Source organism: Octopus sinensis, linkage group LG13 (genome assembly GCF_006345805.1).
Source record: "Octopus sinensis linkage group LG13, ASM634580v1, whole genome shotgun sequence".
Lineage (NCBI taxonomy): Eukaryota > Metazoa > Mollusca > Cephalopoda > Octopoda > Octopodidae > Octopus > Octopus sinensis.
Window position 1 is genome coordinate 57,023,253 of NC_043009.1, and position 20,555 is coordinate 57,043,807.

The 20,555-nt window shown below is 39.9% G+C and overlaps 1 protein-coding gene across 3 annotated transcripts in view; it reads right to left on the reverse strand.

The window, feature by feature from the left end:
* The window catches only part of LOC115218652 (sodium bicarbonate transporter-like protein 11), a 112,421-nt gene that overhangs the window by 29,594 nt on the left and 62,272 nt on the right, over positions 1 to 20,555 (reverse strand). For 2 of the 3 annotated variants that reach the window (XM_036508404.1, XM_029788573.2), the window contains exons 3-9: positions 18,390 to 18,586; positions 15,634 to 15,671; positions 12,020 to 12,212; positions 10,199 to 10,283; positions 7,316 to 7,439; positions 3,448 to 3,630; positions 818 to 905 (exon numbers count right to left, since the gene is read on the reverse strand). In XM_036508404.1, the coding sequence (XP_036364297.1) occupies positions 818 to 905; positions 3,448 to 3,630; positions 7,316 to 7,439; positions 10,199 to 10,283; positions 12,020 to 12,212; positions 15,634 to 15,671; positions 18,390 to 18,586 (908 nt within the window). Of the gene's footprint in view, positions 1 to 817; positions 906 to 3,447; positions 3,631 to 7,315; positions 7,440 to 10,198; positions 10,284 to 12,019; positions 12,213 to 15,633; positions 15,672 to 18,385; positions 18,587 to 20,555 lie in introns of those variants that run through there. The other variant, XM_036508405.1, reaches the window with a different exon arrangement.

Here is a 20,555-nt window from a genome sequence, read left to right on the forward strand (position 1 = left end):
GCACACAAATACAGATGTATATATACAGACATGCACACACTCATACACACAGATGTGTATACACATGCACACACACGCAATCATACACATATGCACGCACACAATTAGACACATGTACACACTCATACATGCAGATGTGTATGCACACACACAAATGCACACATGTATACACAGACACATTCCACATATATATCGAGCTTTGTTCAGTTTGCATCAACCAAATTCACCCACAAGGAATTGGTTGGTCCATATGAGTATATACACGTGTGTGTGTGTGTGTGTGTGTTTCTCTTTTACTCTTTTACTTGTTTCAGTCATTTGACTGCGGCCATGCTGGAGCACCGCCTTTGTAAGCCTAGTACTTATTCTATCGGTCTCTTTTGCTGAACCGCTAAGTGACGGGAATATAAACACACCAGCATCAGTTGTCAAGCGATGTTGGATGGGACAAACACAGACACACAAACATACACGCACACATATATATATACATATATACGACGGGCTTCTTTCAGTTTCCGTCTACCAAATCCACTCACAAGGCTTTGGTTGGCCCGAGGCTATAGTAGAAGACACTTGGCCAATGTGCCACGCAGTGGGACTGAACCCGGAACCATGTGGTTGGTAAACAAGCTACTTACCACACAGCCACTCCTGCGCCTATGTTTGTGTAAATATAAAAATACGTTAGTTTTAGCAAGCTACACATTTTGCTGTGGATAAGTAGGTGGGAGATTTGTGGGTTAGAGATTAGATTTAATGGGTGAGATGTGGGTTTTAAGTGTTTTAGTTTTGAGTAAGAAAGAGAAATATTCACCATCTTTGTAATCAGAAATGTAATGAGGAAGTCTTCGCTTCAAATCTTTACGTAAACCTCGCATAAATCCACATTTGCACACTTCTTTCTGTAACAACGACAACAGATTTATCAGATTAATTTTAATAAATACAATTTCAAAGACAAGGTATTGTCTTTACAAATTAGTAAATGTTAACTATATAGGCGCAGGAGTGGCTGTGTGGTAAGTAGCTTGCTAACCAGCCACATGGTTCCGGGTTCAGTCCCACTGTGTGGCATCTTGGGCAAGTATCTTCTGCCATAGCCCCGGGCCGACCAATGCCTTGTGAGCAGATTTGGTAGACGGAAACTGAAAGAAGCCTGTCGTATATATGTATATATATATGTGTGTGTGTGTGTGTTTGTGTGTCTGCGTTTGTCCCCCTAGCATTGCTTGACAACCGATGCTGGTGTGTTTACGTCCCCGTCACTTAGCAGTTCGGCAAAAGAGACCGATAGAATAAGTACTGGGCTTACAAAGAATAAGTCCCGGGGTCGATTTGCTTGACTAAAGGCGGTGCTCCAGCATGGCCGCAGTCAAATGACTGAAACAAGTAAAAGAGTAAAGAGTAAAGAGTAACCTGATTCTGTTAACTAATTAGCTCCTACTAAGTCATTGGTTACTGTTAAGGTACCAGTTTGTGCAAGGTACCAGTTAACTAATCTAGAGACCATGGGAATTTGAAGTTCATTATCATCATCATTTAATGTCAACTTTCCATGCTGGCATGGGTTGGACGGTTTGACTGAAGACTGGCAAGCCAGGAGGTTGCACCAGGCTCCAGTCTGATCTGGCAAGATTTCTACAGCTGGATGCCCTTCCGAATGCCAACCACTCAGAGTGTAGTGGGTGCTTTTTATGTGCCAGCAGCACAGGGGCCAGTCAGGCGGTACTGGTATCAACCAAGTTCTTGCACTTAAATTAGTACAGATTATAAGAGGTCCTCTAGACCAGTGGCTCCCAAAGTGGGAACCACAAGGGAGGCGGAAAGATCTGGGACGAAGGCAGTGAAGAAAAATGGGGTCATAATGGGGTGACCAAAATGGGGCAATGGATGTAAAGGGAAAACAAAATAAAGGGTTAATTACGCTCAGTTTTATTTGTGAAATATTGTTGTTGCAAATTTGCTGCAGAAAATGGTCTATGTCTGTGATGGTGAGTGGTGGTGGTGGCAGGGTGTGGGGGTGGGGCACTGGGAATGTGGCCTTAGAACCAAGGGGGTGGCAGCCTGATAAAGTTTGGGAACCACTGCTTGGGGACCATCAGTGCCTGGAAAATTGATGTACCTATATTGCTATTATTTACTTGAGATTCAATGTAAACTGTGTGGACCCATAAGTTTGTTGTCACTGTGTTATTCAATGGGGGCAAAAGAGAAGAATAATTACATAGATTAATTAAGGGTTAAGACCCCCTTTGGTCATGAATGACCATGGGATTGCAACTAGAAAGTTACCCTCCTAGACACAAGTCCGGGCAAGGTTGTTTATGGAAGACCAGCAGTTGCCCATGCATACCAGCCTCCCCTCTCCATGCCACTAGTGTTATCCAAGGGAAAGGCAAAGGGGCCGATACAGCTTGGCACCAGTGACGTCGCAACTCATTTCTACAGCTGAGTGAACTGGAGCAACGTGAAATAAAGTGCCTTGCTCAAGAACACAACACGCAGCCCGGTCTGGGATTCGAGCTCACAACCTCACGATCGTAAGCTCAACGCTCTAACCACTGAGCCATGCGCCTTCACTATAATAGATTAATAATAATACACAAAGAGAGATGGGAAGAAAGAAAAAAAAACAAGATGTGGAGAGAGAGAGAAAATGTGGAGGAAGTGTATGGAAGAGACTGAATCAAGAGGAAAAGAGAGGATGAAACAGAGAGAGAGGTGGGGAGAGAGAATAACAGGGAGATAGTAGACAGAAATTAGAGAGAATGTGAGAAACAATTTTAAAAATATAAAAGGGGAGTTAAAGGTGGAAGAGAGAAAGAGAGAGACAGACAGACAGACAGAGAAATAACAGAGACAAAAATAAACAAATATTGGGGAAAAAAAAACTTTTGTTGCATTTCAAGAAGAGAAAGAAACAAATGCTTCTTTGGTCTTGATTTATTTAACCTGAATATTTCCACTCATTATTGAGAGCATAATCTCATCTGTCTGACAAATCTAGATAGATAGATAGATTTCTTTATTAGCCACACAGGGCTGCACACAGACAGGACAAATTACAAGGTAGAGCTTTTCTGTTTGGGGATTAAAAAAAAAAAAGAAGTGGGTTGGTTTTCGATCAAAAGGGATCGTAAATGGAAAGAAAGGTGAAAGCAAAAAACAAAAAGAAAAAAAAGAGGGAAAATAGAAATAAAAGGAAAAGGAAAAAAAATCTATCAATAGGGATCATTATCACAGAAATGTCAATATAAAGTGTAAAGGGGAGGACAGGTGAGGTTTACCCGTGGAGAGAAAAGCCTACAGAAAAGACCACGGTAACCTCGGTCAGATAGATAGATGGATGGATGGATGGATGGATGCATGCATGCATGCAGGCAGGCACAGGTAGACAGTGAGACACATTAGTAGACAAATAGAAAGAAAGAGAGTAAGACTAACCTGCTCAGTCTCCTGGTGCATTTGGGACTTACGATTCTGTTCAGCTAAAATTTCAGCATATTTCCTAAGTACATTATTAAACTGTGCTGCACTAGAACATTGGGATAATTCTTGACGAAGGTCAGGACAAGAAAATAATGTGCCAAATGTTCTTCCTATTTCAAACTCGCTTTTTGTACCTTTCTGAAAAATAACATTAAACATATGTAGTATATTTATGTAATATACATTTACACACACACACACATATATCTTCATCAATATATATATATATACACACAAGTGTATACATTACTCTTTACTCTCTTTTACTTGTTTCAGTCATTTGAATGTGGCCATGCTGGAGCACAACCTTTAGTCGAGTAAATTGACCCCAGGATTTATTTTTTGTAAGCCTAGTACTTATTCTATTGGTCTCTTTTGCCGAACTGCTAAGTTACAGGGACATAAACACACCAGCATCAGTTGTCAAGCAATGTTGGGGGACAAACACAGACACACAAACACATACATTATATATATATATATATATATATATATATATATATATATATATATATATATATATATAATATATATATATATTATATATATATAATATAATATAATATTAATTAGAGATAAAACCACTATTATGCAAATCAAACAAAGAAAGACTTAATCCAATACATAAAAAATTTTATATAAATTAAATATACACACACACATATACGACAGGCTTCTTTCAGTTTCTGTCTACCAAATCTACTCACAAGGCTTTGGTTGGCCTGAGGCTATAGTAGAAGACACTTGCCCAAGGTACCATGCAGTGGACTGAATCTGGAACCAAGCTACTCACCACACTTGGTCATCCAGAGAGCAAAACTGGCCAAACTATCACTGGCATGTCCAGACACTTAAATCCTCATTTCTATAGACACAATATTTCTTACTACTTCCATAGCTGAAGCAAGCTACTCACCACACAGCCACTCCATATATATATATATATATATATATATAATAGGCACTAGTATGACTCTGTGGTAAGAAGCTTGCTTCCCAACCACATGGATCCGCGGTCAGTCCCACTGTATGGTATTTTGAGCAGGTGTCTTCTACTATAGCCTCAGGCTGACCAAAGCCATGTGAGTGGATCTGGTAGATGGAAACTGAAAGAAAGCCCTTGTGTGTTTATATATCTGTGTGCATCTTTGTGTCTGTGTCTGTGTCTTACCACTGCTTGGCAACCAGTGTTGGTGTGTTTATGTCCCTGTAACTTGGTGAATTTCTTTTGAAATACACTGCTTTTGTTTCAATTCATTTTGAAAATGATTAAGAATTTCGTAAAATAACTCTGTCATTATTAACTTTGTGCTTGGAACATAAATTAACATGAAAATTTTGGTGAAAGGATTTAATTGAGACCACTTTAAAACAGGAACGTTGTATCGTAGAAACTGGGGCAGTTTCAAGGGAGTTGGCATCAAAAGGGTTAAGTCAACCCTAGTACTAGACCAGTACTATATCTTATCAAATTCTGGATGGGTACAAAGCAAAGGTGATTTTGGTAGGATTTGAACCCAGACTGTAAAGATCCAGGCACTTTGCCCACTGCTCTGTTGTTTCTGCCAATCTCCCACCCTAATAATAATGTCACCTTCTTTTACTCTTCTACTTCTTTCAGTCATTAGACTGGGCCATCCATCTCAAAGGATTTAGTTGGACAAATTGACCCCTGTACTTACAATTTTTTAAACTTTATTTCTTATTGTTTTTCTCTTTTATCTGTTAAATTACAAGGACATAAATAACTCAACACCTATTGTCAATCAGTGGGGGAACAAACTCAAACATGCACAGTGGAGCGCTAAGAACACCATCCGAGCGTGATTGTTGCCAGAGCAGCTGACTGGCTTCTGTGCCGGTGGCACGTAAAAAGCACCATTCAAGCATGATTGTTACCAGCATCACCTTACTGGCACTTGTGCCGGTGGCACATGAAAAAACATTCGAGCACATGACCAGGTTGTTTATAGAAGACCAGCAGGTGCCCATGCATACCAGTCTCCCCTCTCCACACCACTGATGCTATCCAAGGCACCAGTGATGTTGCAACTCATTTCTATGCCTGAGTGAACTGAAGAAGCATGAAATAAAGTGTCTTGCTCAAGAACACAACACACAGCCCAGTCTGAGAATCAAACTCACTACCTCTCGATTGTGAACCCAATGTTCTAACCAATATATATAAATGTAACCACATGTGAATCGTTGGCGCTTTTTTTCCTCCATCTTCTTTTTCTATTGGACTTTCCTCTGTTTCTGAAGAAGAGCTTTGCTCAAAACACTAAACCACCTTTCTTTCCTTCCCTGAGTGTCTGCCAATACTTTACCATGACGTATATATATATATATACTAGCAGCATAGCCCGGCGTTGCCCGGGTATGTAAGAGACCATAGTAGGCAACGACTAATCCCAATCTAGTCCTTTCCCCCTAGGGAATGAAGGCGCATGTGTAGGTTGCAATGTCTTCTCTTCACTCGAATACTTCTGTGTATACGATGTTCCTAGCTGTCCCTTTGGGCAAAAACATGAAAACATCATTGCACCTCCCAAGAGAGTTAAAAAGGTCGAGTTGCGTCCCCTAGACAGTCTGTGGTTTGTGTTTAATACACAAATCGGTTTGCTATGTGTGCCACATATGATTTAATTAACCGATTTTTTCCAGTAATAAAGTATCCTACTGGAATAAAAAGGGCCATATAGCTCCTTGGAGCAGAAATGATGCTCGCTGTGAATTTTAAAAAAAATTCCTGCCAATTTGTGAAAGATATTGTCAAGAATATGTCATCTTGAATTTGAACGCGATTTACCAAAATGGCATGATTTTATCGATTTTTTCTGATGGTAAGGTATTGCATGGAAAACTAACGTCAGAATTAAGTTTCTTAGGGTAACATTAAGCTTCACCATGAGTTTGGTGAAAATCGATTGCAAGTTGCGAAAACTACAACAGAAAATGTGTTGCATATAAGAAGCTTAGATTCTCGACCCCATGTCGAATTTATCGATACTTTTCAGAACTGGGGGAACTTTTCAAAATTTTCACTGCGTTAGTTTTGAATTATGACATTGGGCTGTGTGTGTGTCAAGTTTCATCAGAATCGGTTGAAAGCCGTGGTCAGGGTGAGGGTACAACCTGACAGACACACAGACACACAGGCAGACAAACTGCCGTTTATATAGAGAGAGATATATAATTAATATAGACAGCCATATGCACTGTGCTACCAAAAGGGAAAGCTATAATTGTCACTAAACATGAGTAAGGTGTTAGAACACCGACACTGCTAGAAATAAGAGCTAAAATGCTGTAATGGTGTAATTAAAGCACATAATTGTAAATATATGTACTGACAGGGACTGTAATCGCCCGAAAACACACGATGAGAATTTCCTGTATTGGTCAGTTTCAGCTAATCCTGTAGCCTCATCAGTAGGGACTGCTCGATTCAGCTGATTCCAGACTTAATTCTCTGCCAGTAAATATATATTCACCATAAATTTATATATATATATGCATATATAACAAGCTTCTACCATTTCCATTTACCAAACACATTCACAAGGCATTGAGCAAACTGGGGATACAATAGAAAATACTTGCCCAAGGTACTGCATGCAGTGGAATTGAACCCAAAGCCACAAGGTTGCAAAGGGAACTTCTTAACCCCATGGCCATGTCTGCACCTTTTCACACATTTCAAACGGGTGGAATATAGTTAAATGAATTTAGAGAAGATGGAATATAATTAAGATGAATGGACACAGTATATGACTGGTACATGTTTTTATCATTGTCTCAGGGAGGGAAGATAGCTTACCTCTTTTGTAGGAGTAATAATAATAATCACAAAGGATATTTCTTGAGCAGTTGTACCAAAGTTGGCTGGATGATGGAGATGAGCAATGCCGACCATAGTCTTGGTTACTAATGGACTGCAACACCTGAAATAAAATGGTAGATGTTGATTAGAAACACACACATCTATAAACAGATAATTACAGACACACACACACACACATACACACGTATATATGCATTTACACACAGACACACATATATTAAAATTTAACCCCCTCTACACAGTTTACACATATACTCATACATAGACATTTGTATGCGTGCATACACACACACAAATACACTCATAAATAGACATTTACACAGACATGTGATATAGTCATTTAAACACAGACACCTATGTTCCTTTACAAACACACACACAGGTGCACATACACACACACACACACACACACACCTGAATATTGTTTATACACACAAACTCTGCTTGTGAAGACCTGTTGAGGCAAGTGAAATCAAAATCGAAATCAAATTCGATGACTCACATCCATGCTAGTGGAGCGCTAAGAGTACCATACGAGCATGATTGTTGCCAGAGCAACAAGCTGGCCTCTATGCCAGAGGCACATAAAAAACACCATTCAAGTGTGATTGTTACCTGCATTGCTTTACTGGCACCTGTGCTGGTGGCACGTGAAAAAACATTCGAGCGAGGTCGTTGCCAGTGCCACTGGACTGGCTCCTGATCAGGTGGCACGTAAAAAGCACCATTTGAGCATGGCCACTGCCAGTACCGCCTGACTGGCCCTTGTGCCGGTGGCATGTAAAAGCACCCACTACACTCTTGGAGTGGTTGGCATTAGGAAGGGCATCCAGCTGTAGGAACTCTGCCAAATCAGATTGGAGTCTGGTGCAGCCATCTGTCCAACCCATGCTAGCATGGAAAGCGGACATTAAAGGATGATGATGACAAGTATGTAGACATATATACGGGAACATACCCAAGTATAACGTATGCAGACACACATGAATATTCATTTTCACACATTTACATATAGAGATTAACATACACACATGCATATACATATGCATCTGATGTGATTGTGTATGTGTGCAAGATAGAGAGAGTGGGGGATTCATGGCCTAGTGGTTAGGGTGTTGCACTCATGATCCTGTAATTGTGGTTTCAATTCTTCGACAGGGTGGTGCATTATGTTCCTGAGCAAAATACTTCATCTCACATTGCTTTACAATCACTTTTAACACCTGATGTGTGCTACACCATGCACCTGTCCGGGCAATATCAATCTGATGGAGGAATTGAGCAAATGTAGAGCGTAAACATTTGACCATAAACAAATCATTTAAAATAAGGTCATTCAGCAAAAAATTGCAGATCCATCTTCCTTGAGCTACAAGAGACAACCATCATCAGACACACACTCGCATTCACATCCACATATATATATACATAGCAAGAGAAAAAGCCTACACAAATACTATTGCATTTACATACAAAGAATTACCAGAGATGAAAAGTAAAATGAATGAACCTTGAATATTGCCTGTACAATATAACAAGCAGCCTGTTTGAGAACGGCTACCAGCACTAGCTTAGCCAAACAGTTGATCCTGGGTAGCATAAAATCATAGATATTTGCCATCACAAATGCACACACAATAAAAAAAAAAGTCACACAGTCACGTGACTACAAAGACATTTACACACCACATGAACAAATCCATCATTGAAGTTCAAGGTTGGTGAATCTTAAAAAGCCATCACATATAACAACACACCACACACCTCTGCTATGGCTATCATTCTGTACTCAAGTCTACTGTAGCTTATTATCATGAGCTTGTGATTGTCATCCAGCACCCATCACTTCTGTGGCTACTATCTTGCACATATTTCTGCTGTGACCACCATTTTGCACTCAGCTCTGTTGTGGCTATCATCCTGCATCAGCCAACAAAACTCAGTAAAAAGAAAAAAGCTCTCCAGATTACAGCTGATGGAACATGGATGGTCATAAAACTCACCAATGGCAGCCCACATCACAGGAGACAGTTTGCAGCAACAACACTATAAAATAATCACAACAGACCACAGGATGAGTTGTGCCATCATTGCAGTGTGATATATCATGTTGTACAGGGACTCATCCTTTTTTAAATATTTGATGCCAAAGAGCCAATACCCACATGTTAGACAGCTGCTTTTATAGTTATCTTGACTCTTAATACAAGGAACAAAGTCTGGAAGCTTCTACTGGAACCATCTCAGAGCACAGAAAACAAACTTTTAAAAGCTAAGGGTAAAAACACATTTTGCCACTTCCTTTTTCAACAATATATGTATTGCACACATAAACATACACACACTGTGGAAACCACTTATAATATTCACAGATAATGTTATCGAATGATTATTCTTATAAAAATAAGTGGGCCCCAAATGTGCTCCAGATACTGTTATACGATTATATCTCCTGATTAATGTTATCAGCCAACTATTGTTATTTGACTCTAGCATTCAAACTGACCGTATCTTGCCCAAATATTCTACTTGCTTTATGTTCAAACTGACCGGATCCAGCCTCTCACACCTACCCTACAATGTCATTCTAAAAGTAAGCAATCACATCATTGAAATCTTGATGTTATGAGATAATGCAGGATTAATTCAAAACAACATGGATAAATAAGAATTACATTTGACAGAAGTCTGGATTAAATGGCTGCACCCTAAACTGATCTCATTAAATGGCTTCCATCATGTGCATATGTAATGTGTGTATATGTGTGTGGGGGTATGATGAAATCCAAGCTTTCAGAAACCAAGTAGATAAATATACATTCAGTCACCACACACACACACAATATAACAAATACTTACATGGAACATATCCAACTTTGGTCATAATCAAAGCCACCACCCATTGCTATACAAGAGCTCTGCACTGTCTTCCGCAACTGATGCACTGAAATTGAAATACAAAGCCATAGATTTCAATAACTGAATATAAAGATAATTAAACATGAAAAGGATAGAAGCATTGTGTAGTATTTAATAATACTCAAATGAAGTACAACAAACTAAGAGGTTTAGCAAGCTGTGGTTAGTCTAACATAGTCTAACATATTAAACAGGGAACAGGGACACTGGAGTTAGTTTAGAATTTTTATCTCTTTTCACAGGACACAAAATACTGATTGATGAGATTGATGCCTTATAGAAGTAGTCCTTAAGATTGATCCATTTGAGTTTCACACCTGTGCCAGCATGGAAAATGGACATTAAACAAACTGCTCAAACTTTTGAAAATCCAAGGAATATGGAAGTCAAACAGATGGATTTCAAAGACACCCTGTACACACACACATCTATACACGCACACACACATACTCTTTACTCTTTTACTTGCTTCAGTCATTTGACTGTGGCCATGCTGGAGCATCGTCTTTAGTCAATCGCGCAAATCAACCCCAGGAATTATTCTTTGTAAGCCTAGTACTTATTCAATCGGTCTCTTATGCCAAAACGCTAAGTTACGGGGATGTAAACACACCAGCATCGGTTGTCAAGCGATGTTGGGGGGACAAACATATATACACACATACATATACATATATATACACACACACATACATACGACGGGCTTCTTTCAGTTTCCGTCTACCAAATCCACTCACAGGGCTTTGGTTGGCCCGAGGCTATAGTAGAAGACACTTGCCCAAGGTGCCACGCAGTGGGACTGAACCCGGAACCATGTTTTTCATAAGCAAGCTACTTACCATACAGCCACTCCTACGCCTTCACAAATACTATTGCATTTACAGAATTACCAGAGATGGAAAGTAGAATGAATGATAATTGCCCGTACAATATAACAAGCAGCCTGTTTGAAAAGGGCTACCAGCACTAGCATAGCTGAACGGTTGATCCTGGGTGGCACTTTTGGGTTTGCTGTAGGCAATATGTGTTTTTTGTGGGGTCCAGGGGTGGCAAATCGAAGGGCAACCCCAGGCAGCGCACATATATGTGTGTGTGTATGTTTGTGTGTCTGTGTTTGTCCCCCCAACATAGCTTGACAACCGATGCTGTGTGTTTATATCCCCGTAACTTAGCGGTTCGGCAAAAGAGACCGATAGAATAAGCACTAGGCTTACAAAGAATAAATCTTGGGGGCGATTTGCTCGACTAAAGGTGGTGCTCCAGTATGGCCACAGTCAAATGACTGAAACAAGTAAAAGAGTATCATCATCATCATTTTAACATCTACTTTTTGGATAGAGTTTATCAAGGCAGATTCTCTGCAGCTGAATATTCTTGTTGCCAAGCCTCACCTGCTTCCAAGCAAAGTAACATTTCCTCATGGCCAGACATGTCTTCCCATAATATTGCAACTGAATGACACTGCTTGTATAACAGTGACTCTCATTTACAATTATCATGTGATTTCAATACAAGGAGACCCAAATACCTATTTCTTTACTACCCACAAGGGGCCAAACACAGAGAGGACAGACGGATTAAGTCGATTACATCGACCACAGTGTGTAACTGGTACTTAATTTATCACACCAATATCTAATGATAATTTTAATTATGCTTTGGGTTTACTTCACTGGCCATGTTAGCATCTTTAACAGCAAGAACATAGATAATGTTAACAGATAAAAGTGATGATGATGATGAGAAAATGGATGAACTTACCGCCATCATGTGTGAAGAGGAGAGACTTAAGAGCAGGAATATCGTTGATGTGAACCATAGCTTTGAGAATTTCTTCGATAATTTTGTCAACATTTGTCACATTCATGTTTAACAGCAAAATGGCTCTGTTTGCAAATCTTTCAATGTCCTTTGCACCACGGATTTCCTTAGAAAAGTCTTTCATTGGAACTTTCTAGAAATTAAAGAAAAATTCTTACTTCATCCAGCGAACGTCACATCACATGATTGTCCAACACCATCTTCTGTCGTAATCATCAGATAATCAACATCAACTGCCAGCATTGTGCTAGTGGAGCACTAAGAGTACCATACGAGCGTGATCGTTGCCAGAGCAACAAGCTGGCCTCCGTGCCGGTGGCACATAAAAAGCACCATTCAAGCGAGGTCATTGCCAGTGCCGCTGGACTGGCTTCTGTGCAGGTGGCACATAAAAAGCACCAATTGAGTGTGGCTGTTGCCAGTACCGCCTGACTGGCCCTCATGCCGGTGGCACATAAAAGCACCCACTACACTCTCGGAGTGGTTGGCGTTAGGAAGGGCATCCAGCTGTAGAAACTCTGCCAGATCAGACTGGAGTCTGGTGCAGCCATCTGGTTTGCCAGTCCTCAGTCAAATCGTCCAACCCATGCCAGCATGGAAAGCGGACATTAAACGATGATGATGATCATGTTCGTTACCATTATTGTCCATATCACTAATACACAACATCATTATCATCATTCTTCTTGCTTTCATTTGTCCTTACCTATCATCCTCACCATCACTCATCCTTATTTATCATCCTCACCATCACTCATCCTTATCTATCATCCTCACCATCACTCATCCTTATCTATCCATCCTCACCATCACTCATCCTTACCTATCATCCTCACCATCACTCATCCTTACCTATCATCCTCACCATCACTCATCCTTATCTATCACCCTCACCATCACTCGTCCTTATTTATCATCCTCACCATCACTCGTCCTTACCTATCATCCTCACCATCACTCATCTTTACCTATCATCCTCACCATCACTCATCCTTATCTATCATCCTCACCATCACTCATCCTTATCTATCATCCTCACCATCACTCGTCCTTATCTATCACCCTCACCATCACTCGTCCTTACCTATCATCCTCACCATCACTCGTCCTTATCTATCATCCTCACCATCACTCATCCTTACCTATCATCCTCACCATCACTCGTCCTTATCTATCATCCTCACCATCACTCGTCCTTATCTATCATCCTCACCATCACTCATCCTTACCTATCATCCTCACCATCACTCATCCTTACCTATCATCCTCACCATCACTCATCCTTACCTATCACCCTCACCATCACTCATCCTTACCTATCACCCTCACCATCACTCATCCTTACTTATCACCCTCACCATCACTCATCCTTACCTATCACCCTCACCATCACTCATCCTTATCTATCATCCTCACCATCACTCGTCCTTACCTATTATCCTCACCATCACTCGTCCTTATCTATTATCCTCACCATCACTCGTCCTTATCTATCATCCTCACCATCACTCGTCCTTATCTATCATCCTCACCATCACTCATCCTTATCTATTATCCTCACCATCACTCGTCCTTATCTATTATCCTCACCATCACTCGTCCTTATCTATCATCCTCACCATCACTCATCCTTATCTATCATCCTCACCATCACTCGTCCTTATCTATCATCCTCACCATCACTTGTCCTTATCTATCATCCTCACCATCACTCGTCTGTGGCCATGATGGAGCAACGCCTTTAGTCAAGCAAATCGACCCCAGGACTTATTCTTTGTAACCGTAGCACTTATTCTATCAGTCTCTTTTGCCAAACCACTAAGTTACGGGGACCTAAACACACCAGCATCGGTTGTCAAGCGATGTCAAGGGGACAAACAGACAAAAACACACACACACACACACATATATATATACGACAGGCTTCTTTCAGTTTCTGTCTACCAAATCCACTCGCAAGGTTTTGGTTGGCCTGAGACTATAGTAGAAGACACATGCCCAAGGTGCCATGCAGTGGGACTGAACCCGGAACCATGTGGTTCGTAAGCAAGCTACTTACCACACAGCCACTCCTACACCTAGTTTTACCACTGCTGTCATCACTGTTACCCATAATCATTATCAGCACTGTCATCATCACTACCCTCCAGCCTTCACCAGGTGTCTCGGGGAAATTTCGAACCTGGGTTCTCATTCCTACGGTATTTTTTTGATATTATTATTCAAGTCACTGCCAGGAATTGAACTCAGAATCTTGGGGTTAGTAACCTGCGCTCTTAACCACTACACCATAATTTTTACCACTGCCATCATCACTGTTACCCATAGCCTTTATCAGCACTGTTGTCCATTTTCCCTGTCATCATTATCATCATTACTCCTCATCATTTTCACCACAGCTGTCCATCCTTTTTACCCATGGTCATATCACCATAGTTGTCCATCATCATTAATTATAGTCATCATCACTATTGCTGTCCATCATTTTGCCATTCCCTATCACCCTTAGCCAACTGCTGTCTATCAACCTCATTGCTATCATCACCATCATCAGGTGCAGGAGTGGCTGTGTAGTAAGTAGCTTGCTTATGAACCACATAGCTCCGGGTTCAGTTCAACTGTGTGGCACCTTGGGCAAGTGTCTTCTACTATAGCCTCGGGCTGACCAAAGCCTTGTGAGTGGATTTGGTAGATGGAAACTGAAAGAAGCCCATCGTATATATGTATATATGTATATATATGTGTGTGTGTGTGTGTGTGTGTATTGTGTAATCTGTGTTTGTCCCCACAACATCGCTTGACAACCGATGCTGGTGTGTTTAGGTCCCTGTAACTTAGAGGTTCGGCAAAAGAGACTGATAGAATAAGTACCAGGCTTACAAAGAATAAGTTTTTGGGTTGATTTGTTTCGACTAAAGGTGGTGCTCCAGCATGGCCACAGTCAAATAACTGAAACAAGTAAAAGAATAAAACAATCCTCATTGTCACCAGTGCTATCCACCATCCTCGTCCTGATTGTCCTTTACTACGACCATCATCATCATCATCATCACTGGTAAAAATCTTAATGAGTTGAATAGGCCGTTTAGGTTTCAATTCTTGAATCGAACCTGTTCACATACAATGGTGTTTGTCTTTTGGAAGGCCACAACTTCTTACTTTCCTATGTGCTCAGTCACAACACTCATCACTCATGAATCCTATATTAGAACTTGTGTTTTCTGTCTAGGATGGGAAATCAAACTTCCCAGCAAGTATAATGCTCCTGTGTTGTGGACCTTGGTCAAGATACTTCACACAACTTGCCCCTTGTTGCATGCACGGCAATGGGCTACATTGAACTCATATTAGTTAACAGAAACTGTGGTAAGTTAAGGTAATGAGAAAAGGTTGAGTGGAAATAGGGGACAGGGCATATGAAGGATGGTTATTAGTGTCTCATTCCACTATATAAAGTAGGGAAAGAGAGAAAGAAGGGAGCAAGAGAAAATGAGAGGAGAGAAAGAGAGAGAGAATGAGAATGAAAAAGGAAGAAGAACAGAAAAGCTATTTACCTCATGCCTGGAATAAATAAGGGACCGCTCAGCAATATCTATAATAATAATAATAATAGTAATAATAATAATCTTTTCTACTAAAGGCATATAGCCCGAAATTTTGGGAGAGGGGTCTAATTGGGGGTCAATAAATTTATTGACCCCCAACTAGACCCCTCCCCCAAATTAAAGTAAATTTATTGACCCCACCTGCTGAAACGATGAAAGGCAAAGTCGACCTCGGCAGAATTTGAACTCAGAACATTAATCCAGATGAAATGCTGCTTAGCATTTTGCCCGGCATCAGAAAGATTCTCTCACCTCACCACTTTAACAATAATAATTTTTAAGTTAGATAGAAGATTGCAGATTTTGATGGGAAGATACAATTGATAAAGTCTGATGCCCAGTAAATGACTGGTACTTATTTTATTGACTCAGAACGTAAAGGCAATGCTGTTAAGCATTTTTCTCAAAATGCTAACAATTCTGCCAGGTTGCTGCCTTAGTAAAATAACAACAATAAGAACAATAATGATTTCTAACACAAGCACAAGACGAGAAATTCCATAGGCAGGAATGGATAAACACAAAGTAGACCAGGGTAGGATTTGAACTCAAGATAAAGTTTAAAGGTATTCAAAATCCAAACTGATTAATTCTTTTCTTACCGTATTTATGCTTTTTGTTTCTATTAAAATTTTGAAATAATGAAGAATTTGGTAAAATAACTGTCATTATAAAACTGATGTTTGGAACTTTAATTAATATGAAATTTTCGTGGAAAGTTTTAATTTAGGTCACTTTAAGATGGTCTCGGGTGGGTTGGTACCAAAAAGGTTAAAGAATCTCAAAGTCTCTTACTAAATGGGTTGCAGAAGCAACACAAAATCTATCTCGTATACAGATAATAATAATAATAATAGATAATAACAATAATAATAAAAATTAATAATAATAATAATAATAATAAAACATTGTGTTCACATCAATTGCCTACATTCTCAAGGGGTTTCTCTCCATCTAATATATACATGCCTTAGGTCTCTGGTTGACACTCGGTCAGAAGATGAAATAAAATGCAAATCAATTGGAAAATGATAATAATAATAATAATAATAATCCTTTCTACTAAAGGCACAAGGCCTAAAGTTTTGGGGAACGGGACTAGTTGATTACATTGATTGCAGTGTTTCACAAGTACTTAATTTATGGGCCCCGAAAGGATGACAGGCAAAGTCGATCTCGGTGGAATTTGAACTCAGAATGTTAAGCTGGATGAAATAATGCTGCTAAGCATTTTGCCTGGTCTGCTAACAATTCTGCCAACTTGCTGCCTTAATAATAATAATAATAATATAATAATAATAATAATGGTTTCAAATTTTTCCACAAGGGCAGCAATTTTGGGGGAGGGGATGAGTCAATTACATCGACTCCAGTGTTCAACTGGTACTTATTTTATCGACCCCAAAAGGATGAAAGGAAAAGTCAACCTTGGCGGAATCTGAACTCAGAACATACCACTAGGCATTTTGTCCAGCATGCTAACGATGCTGCCAGCTCGCCACCTTAATAATAATAATAATAATAATAATAATAATAAAAGTTTTGGAGATGAACTTGCCAGGCAAGCAATTTTGAGCACAGACCACATGTTAAAAATAGACTGCAGTATGGAAGACATGTTAGTCATTCGAAAACACACAAGACTGAAACTGCTAACTTCACTTAAGCATTTATTATTTATTATATGGTGTCAAAAGTTAAAATTTTTATTGCATGAATTGCGACCCTGATCCCTGACAAGGATACAATGCATCTCTTAAGGATAATGGTTTCAAATTTCACCACAAGACAGCAATTTTAGAGAGAGGAGAGTTAGTCAATATCATCAATGCCAGTACTTGACTGGTACTCTAGTTAACCCTGGAGGGATGAAAGGCAAAGTTGGCATCATCAGGATTTGAACTCAGAACAAAAAAAAAGAATCAGATCAAAAGCCACAAAGCGTTTTTTCTGTTCCACGTAAAAAGGCACTGTTGCTGGTGCCACATAAAAAGCACCCAGTACACACTGTAAAGTGGTTGCTGTTAGGAAGGGCATACAGCTGTAGAAACCATGCCAGAACAGACAATGGAGCCTGGTGCAGCCCCCAGCTTTACGAGCTCCTGTCAAACATCTAACCCATGCCAGCATGGAAAAATGGACATAAATGATGATGATGACTAATGGCTCTGCCAATCCTCTGCCCTCTATTGTTTCTGATTTAGAGACAAGGCCTGCAATTTCAAAGGGTAAGGGTTACTTGACAACATCAACCAGAGAGAACTAGGTGAGCTGGCAGAAATGTCAGCACGCCAGGCAAAATGCTTAGCAGTATTTCGTCTATCTTTATATTCTGAGTTCAAATTCCGCCGAGGTCAACTTTGCTTTTCATCCTTTTGGGGTCGATAAATTAAGTACCAGTTATGCACTGGGGTCGATGTAATCAACTTAATCCCTTTGTCTGTCCTTGTTTGTCCCCTCTATGTTTAGCCCCTTGTGGGCAATAAAAAAATAAGAACTAGGCTGGCACTTCATTGACATGAAAAGGAAAAAAGACAAAAGCTGGCTTCAGCAGGATTTGGACGAAGAATATAAAGAACCAGAACAAACATTGCAAGACATTTTGCCTGGCGCCTTAATTGAATCTGCCTATTTACCACAATTCATGTAATAATGATAATAATATGCTTCATTAGCAAAACACGAGCAGAATAAAACATACATACCCTTTTCATCGCTCCCAATTGAAGTATCTTTTGTGTCAACTATCTCTGGCTTCAACTCACAGGTGGTAGTTTGTTCAGAGGAGCCCAAACCATTCGAAAAGGTTTCATCTGGCAAAAATGCAGGATTGTCTTCCTCCAAGAAACTGAAGTTCTTTAAATATACAGTTGTCTCTTCGGTACTCGTCCCGTCTGAGACGCTACAAAGAAAGAAACAAACAAAACAAACAACACATATCAGAATGCAGACATTCAGACATTTTGGTCAGCACCACCAAAACCAGCATCATTAAAACCATCATCATCAAAATCATCATTTAGTTTGTCTTCTATTTTGGGATCAATTGTACAGGTCGGAAATACAAACACTGCTTTCTACTATAGACACAAGGCCTGAAATTCTGGGTGGGGATGGAGTGGGGCTAATCAATTAAATCAACCTCAGTGCTTGACGGGTACTTATCTTATTGACCTTAGAAGGATGAAAGCCAAAGCTGACCTCAGTGGAATTTGAACTCAGAATGTAAAGACGGACAAAATGCCACTAAGCATTCTGCCTGGTGTGCTAACAATTCTGCCAGCTCGCCATCTTTTGACATACAAACATAGTACCAATTGTTTTCATGTTCTACCATCTTTGTGATGCCAAACATCCTGAGATGTAACCCTACTTATTCTTACAGCTATTTCATCTGTCTTTATGTTCTGAGTTCAAATTCTGCCTAGGTCGATTTTGCTTTCATCCTTTCAGGGTCGATAAATTAAGTACCATTTGTGTACTTAATTTCAGGCCTTGTACCTAGAGTAGAAAAGATTATAGAAGTAGAGGCAGCTTTATGTGGATTGGTATGGAAAAGTTTAAGATAGTAATATTTGTCATGGTCAGTCATCTATGGACATTTGAACAATGTTTCACATTAAAATGCTTAAAGGAAAATATTTTTTTGCTGCACCTCCCCCTTTTTTTTTTTTTTTTCTTGGTTCAGTCCAGTAGACTTGCCATGCAGGGGCACTGTCTTGAAGAATTTTTAGTCAAACAAATTGGCCTCTGCACTTTTTTTAAAACCTGGTACTTATTTAATCAGTTTCTTTTGTAAAACTGCTAAATTACAAGGATGTAACCACACCAACACCAGAGTCAAACAGTGGTGGTGGTGGACAAACAGACACAAAGAAATACACGTGTGTGTGTGTGTGTGTGTATTTATACACACACACAGAGGCTTCTTTCAGTTTCCATCTACCAAATCCACTCACAATGCTTTGGTCAGCCCAAGGTTATAGTAGAAGACACTTGCCTAAAGTGCCATGCAGTAGGACTGAACCTAGAACCATGTGGTTAAGGAAGCAAGCTCCTTACCACACAGCCAAGGCGAAAAAAGGGGACAGGAAGCAGCAATAACTGAAAAAAAAATTTTGAAGAAATATCTTCTCTTAAATGTTTTAATGTGTAACAATGTTCAAACATACCTGTCTATGCCCCAGCACTCAATCTGTCCCTGTTGAGTCTCTCCTCTATAAACTCATTTTCATAACACTCAACCCTCCATCATTCTTCTGACTACAACACTATTTGCTCAGATGCTGTAATCATAAATGCTCAACTGCACATATTTCATCCATCTCCCTATATTGTGCTACCAATTACCTCTTTCCAGTTATGCCCTAGGTCAGCCCCGATACAGAAAGCCTACAATTAAGCATTCCAGCAATGACCATCCCAATTTATATTTATAAATAGTTGTCCCGCCTTTCAGTGTATATACACGCAAGATATTTGCATCCCAGAGTCACTTAGGATCAGTAAGTATGGTAAGATTAGGCTTTGCTGATGACATTTAATAAGACTGAAACATACCTATTTCTTTACTACCCACAAGGGGCTAAATACAGAGAGGACAAACAAGGACAGACAAATGGATTAAGTCGATTATATCGACCCCAGTGCGTAACTGGTACTTAGTTAATCAACCCCGAAAGGATGAAAGGCAAAGTCAACCTCGGTGGAATTTGAACTCAGAACGTAGCAGCAGACGAAATACCGCTAGGCCTTTCGTCCAGCGTGCTAGCAATTCTGCCAGCTCGCCGCCTTCTGAAACATACCTTCAGTTATTTTACTTATCATATGTGTGTTCCACCTGTGTGTGGTAGTGTTTTAAACATTGTATA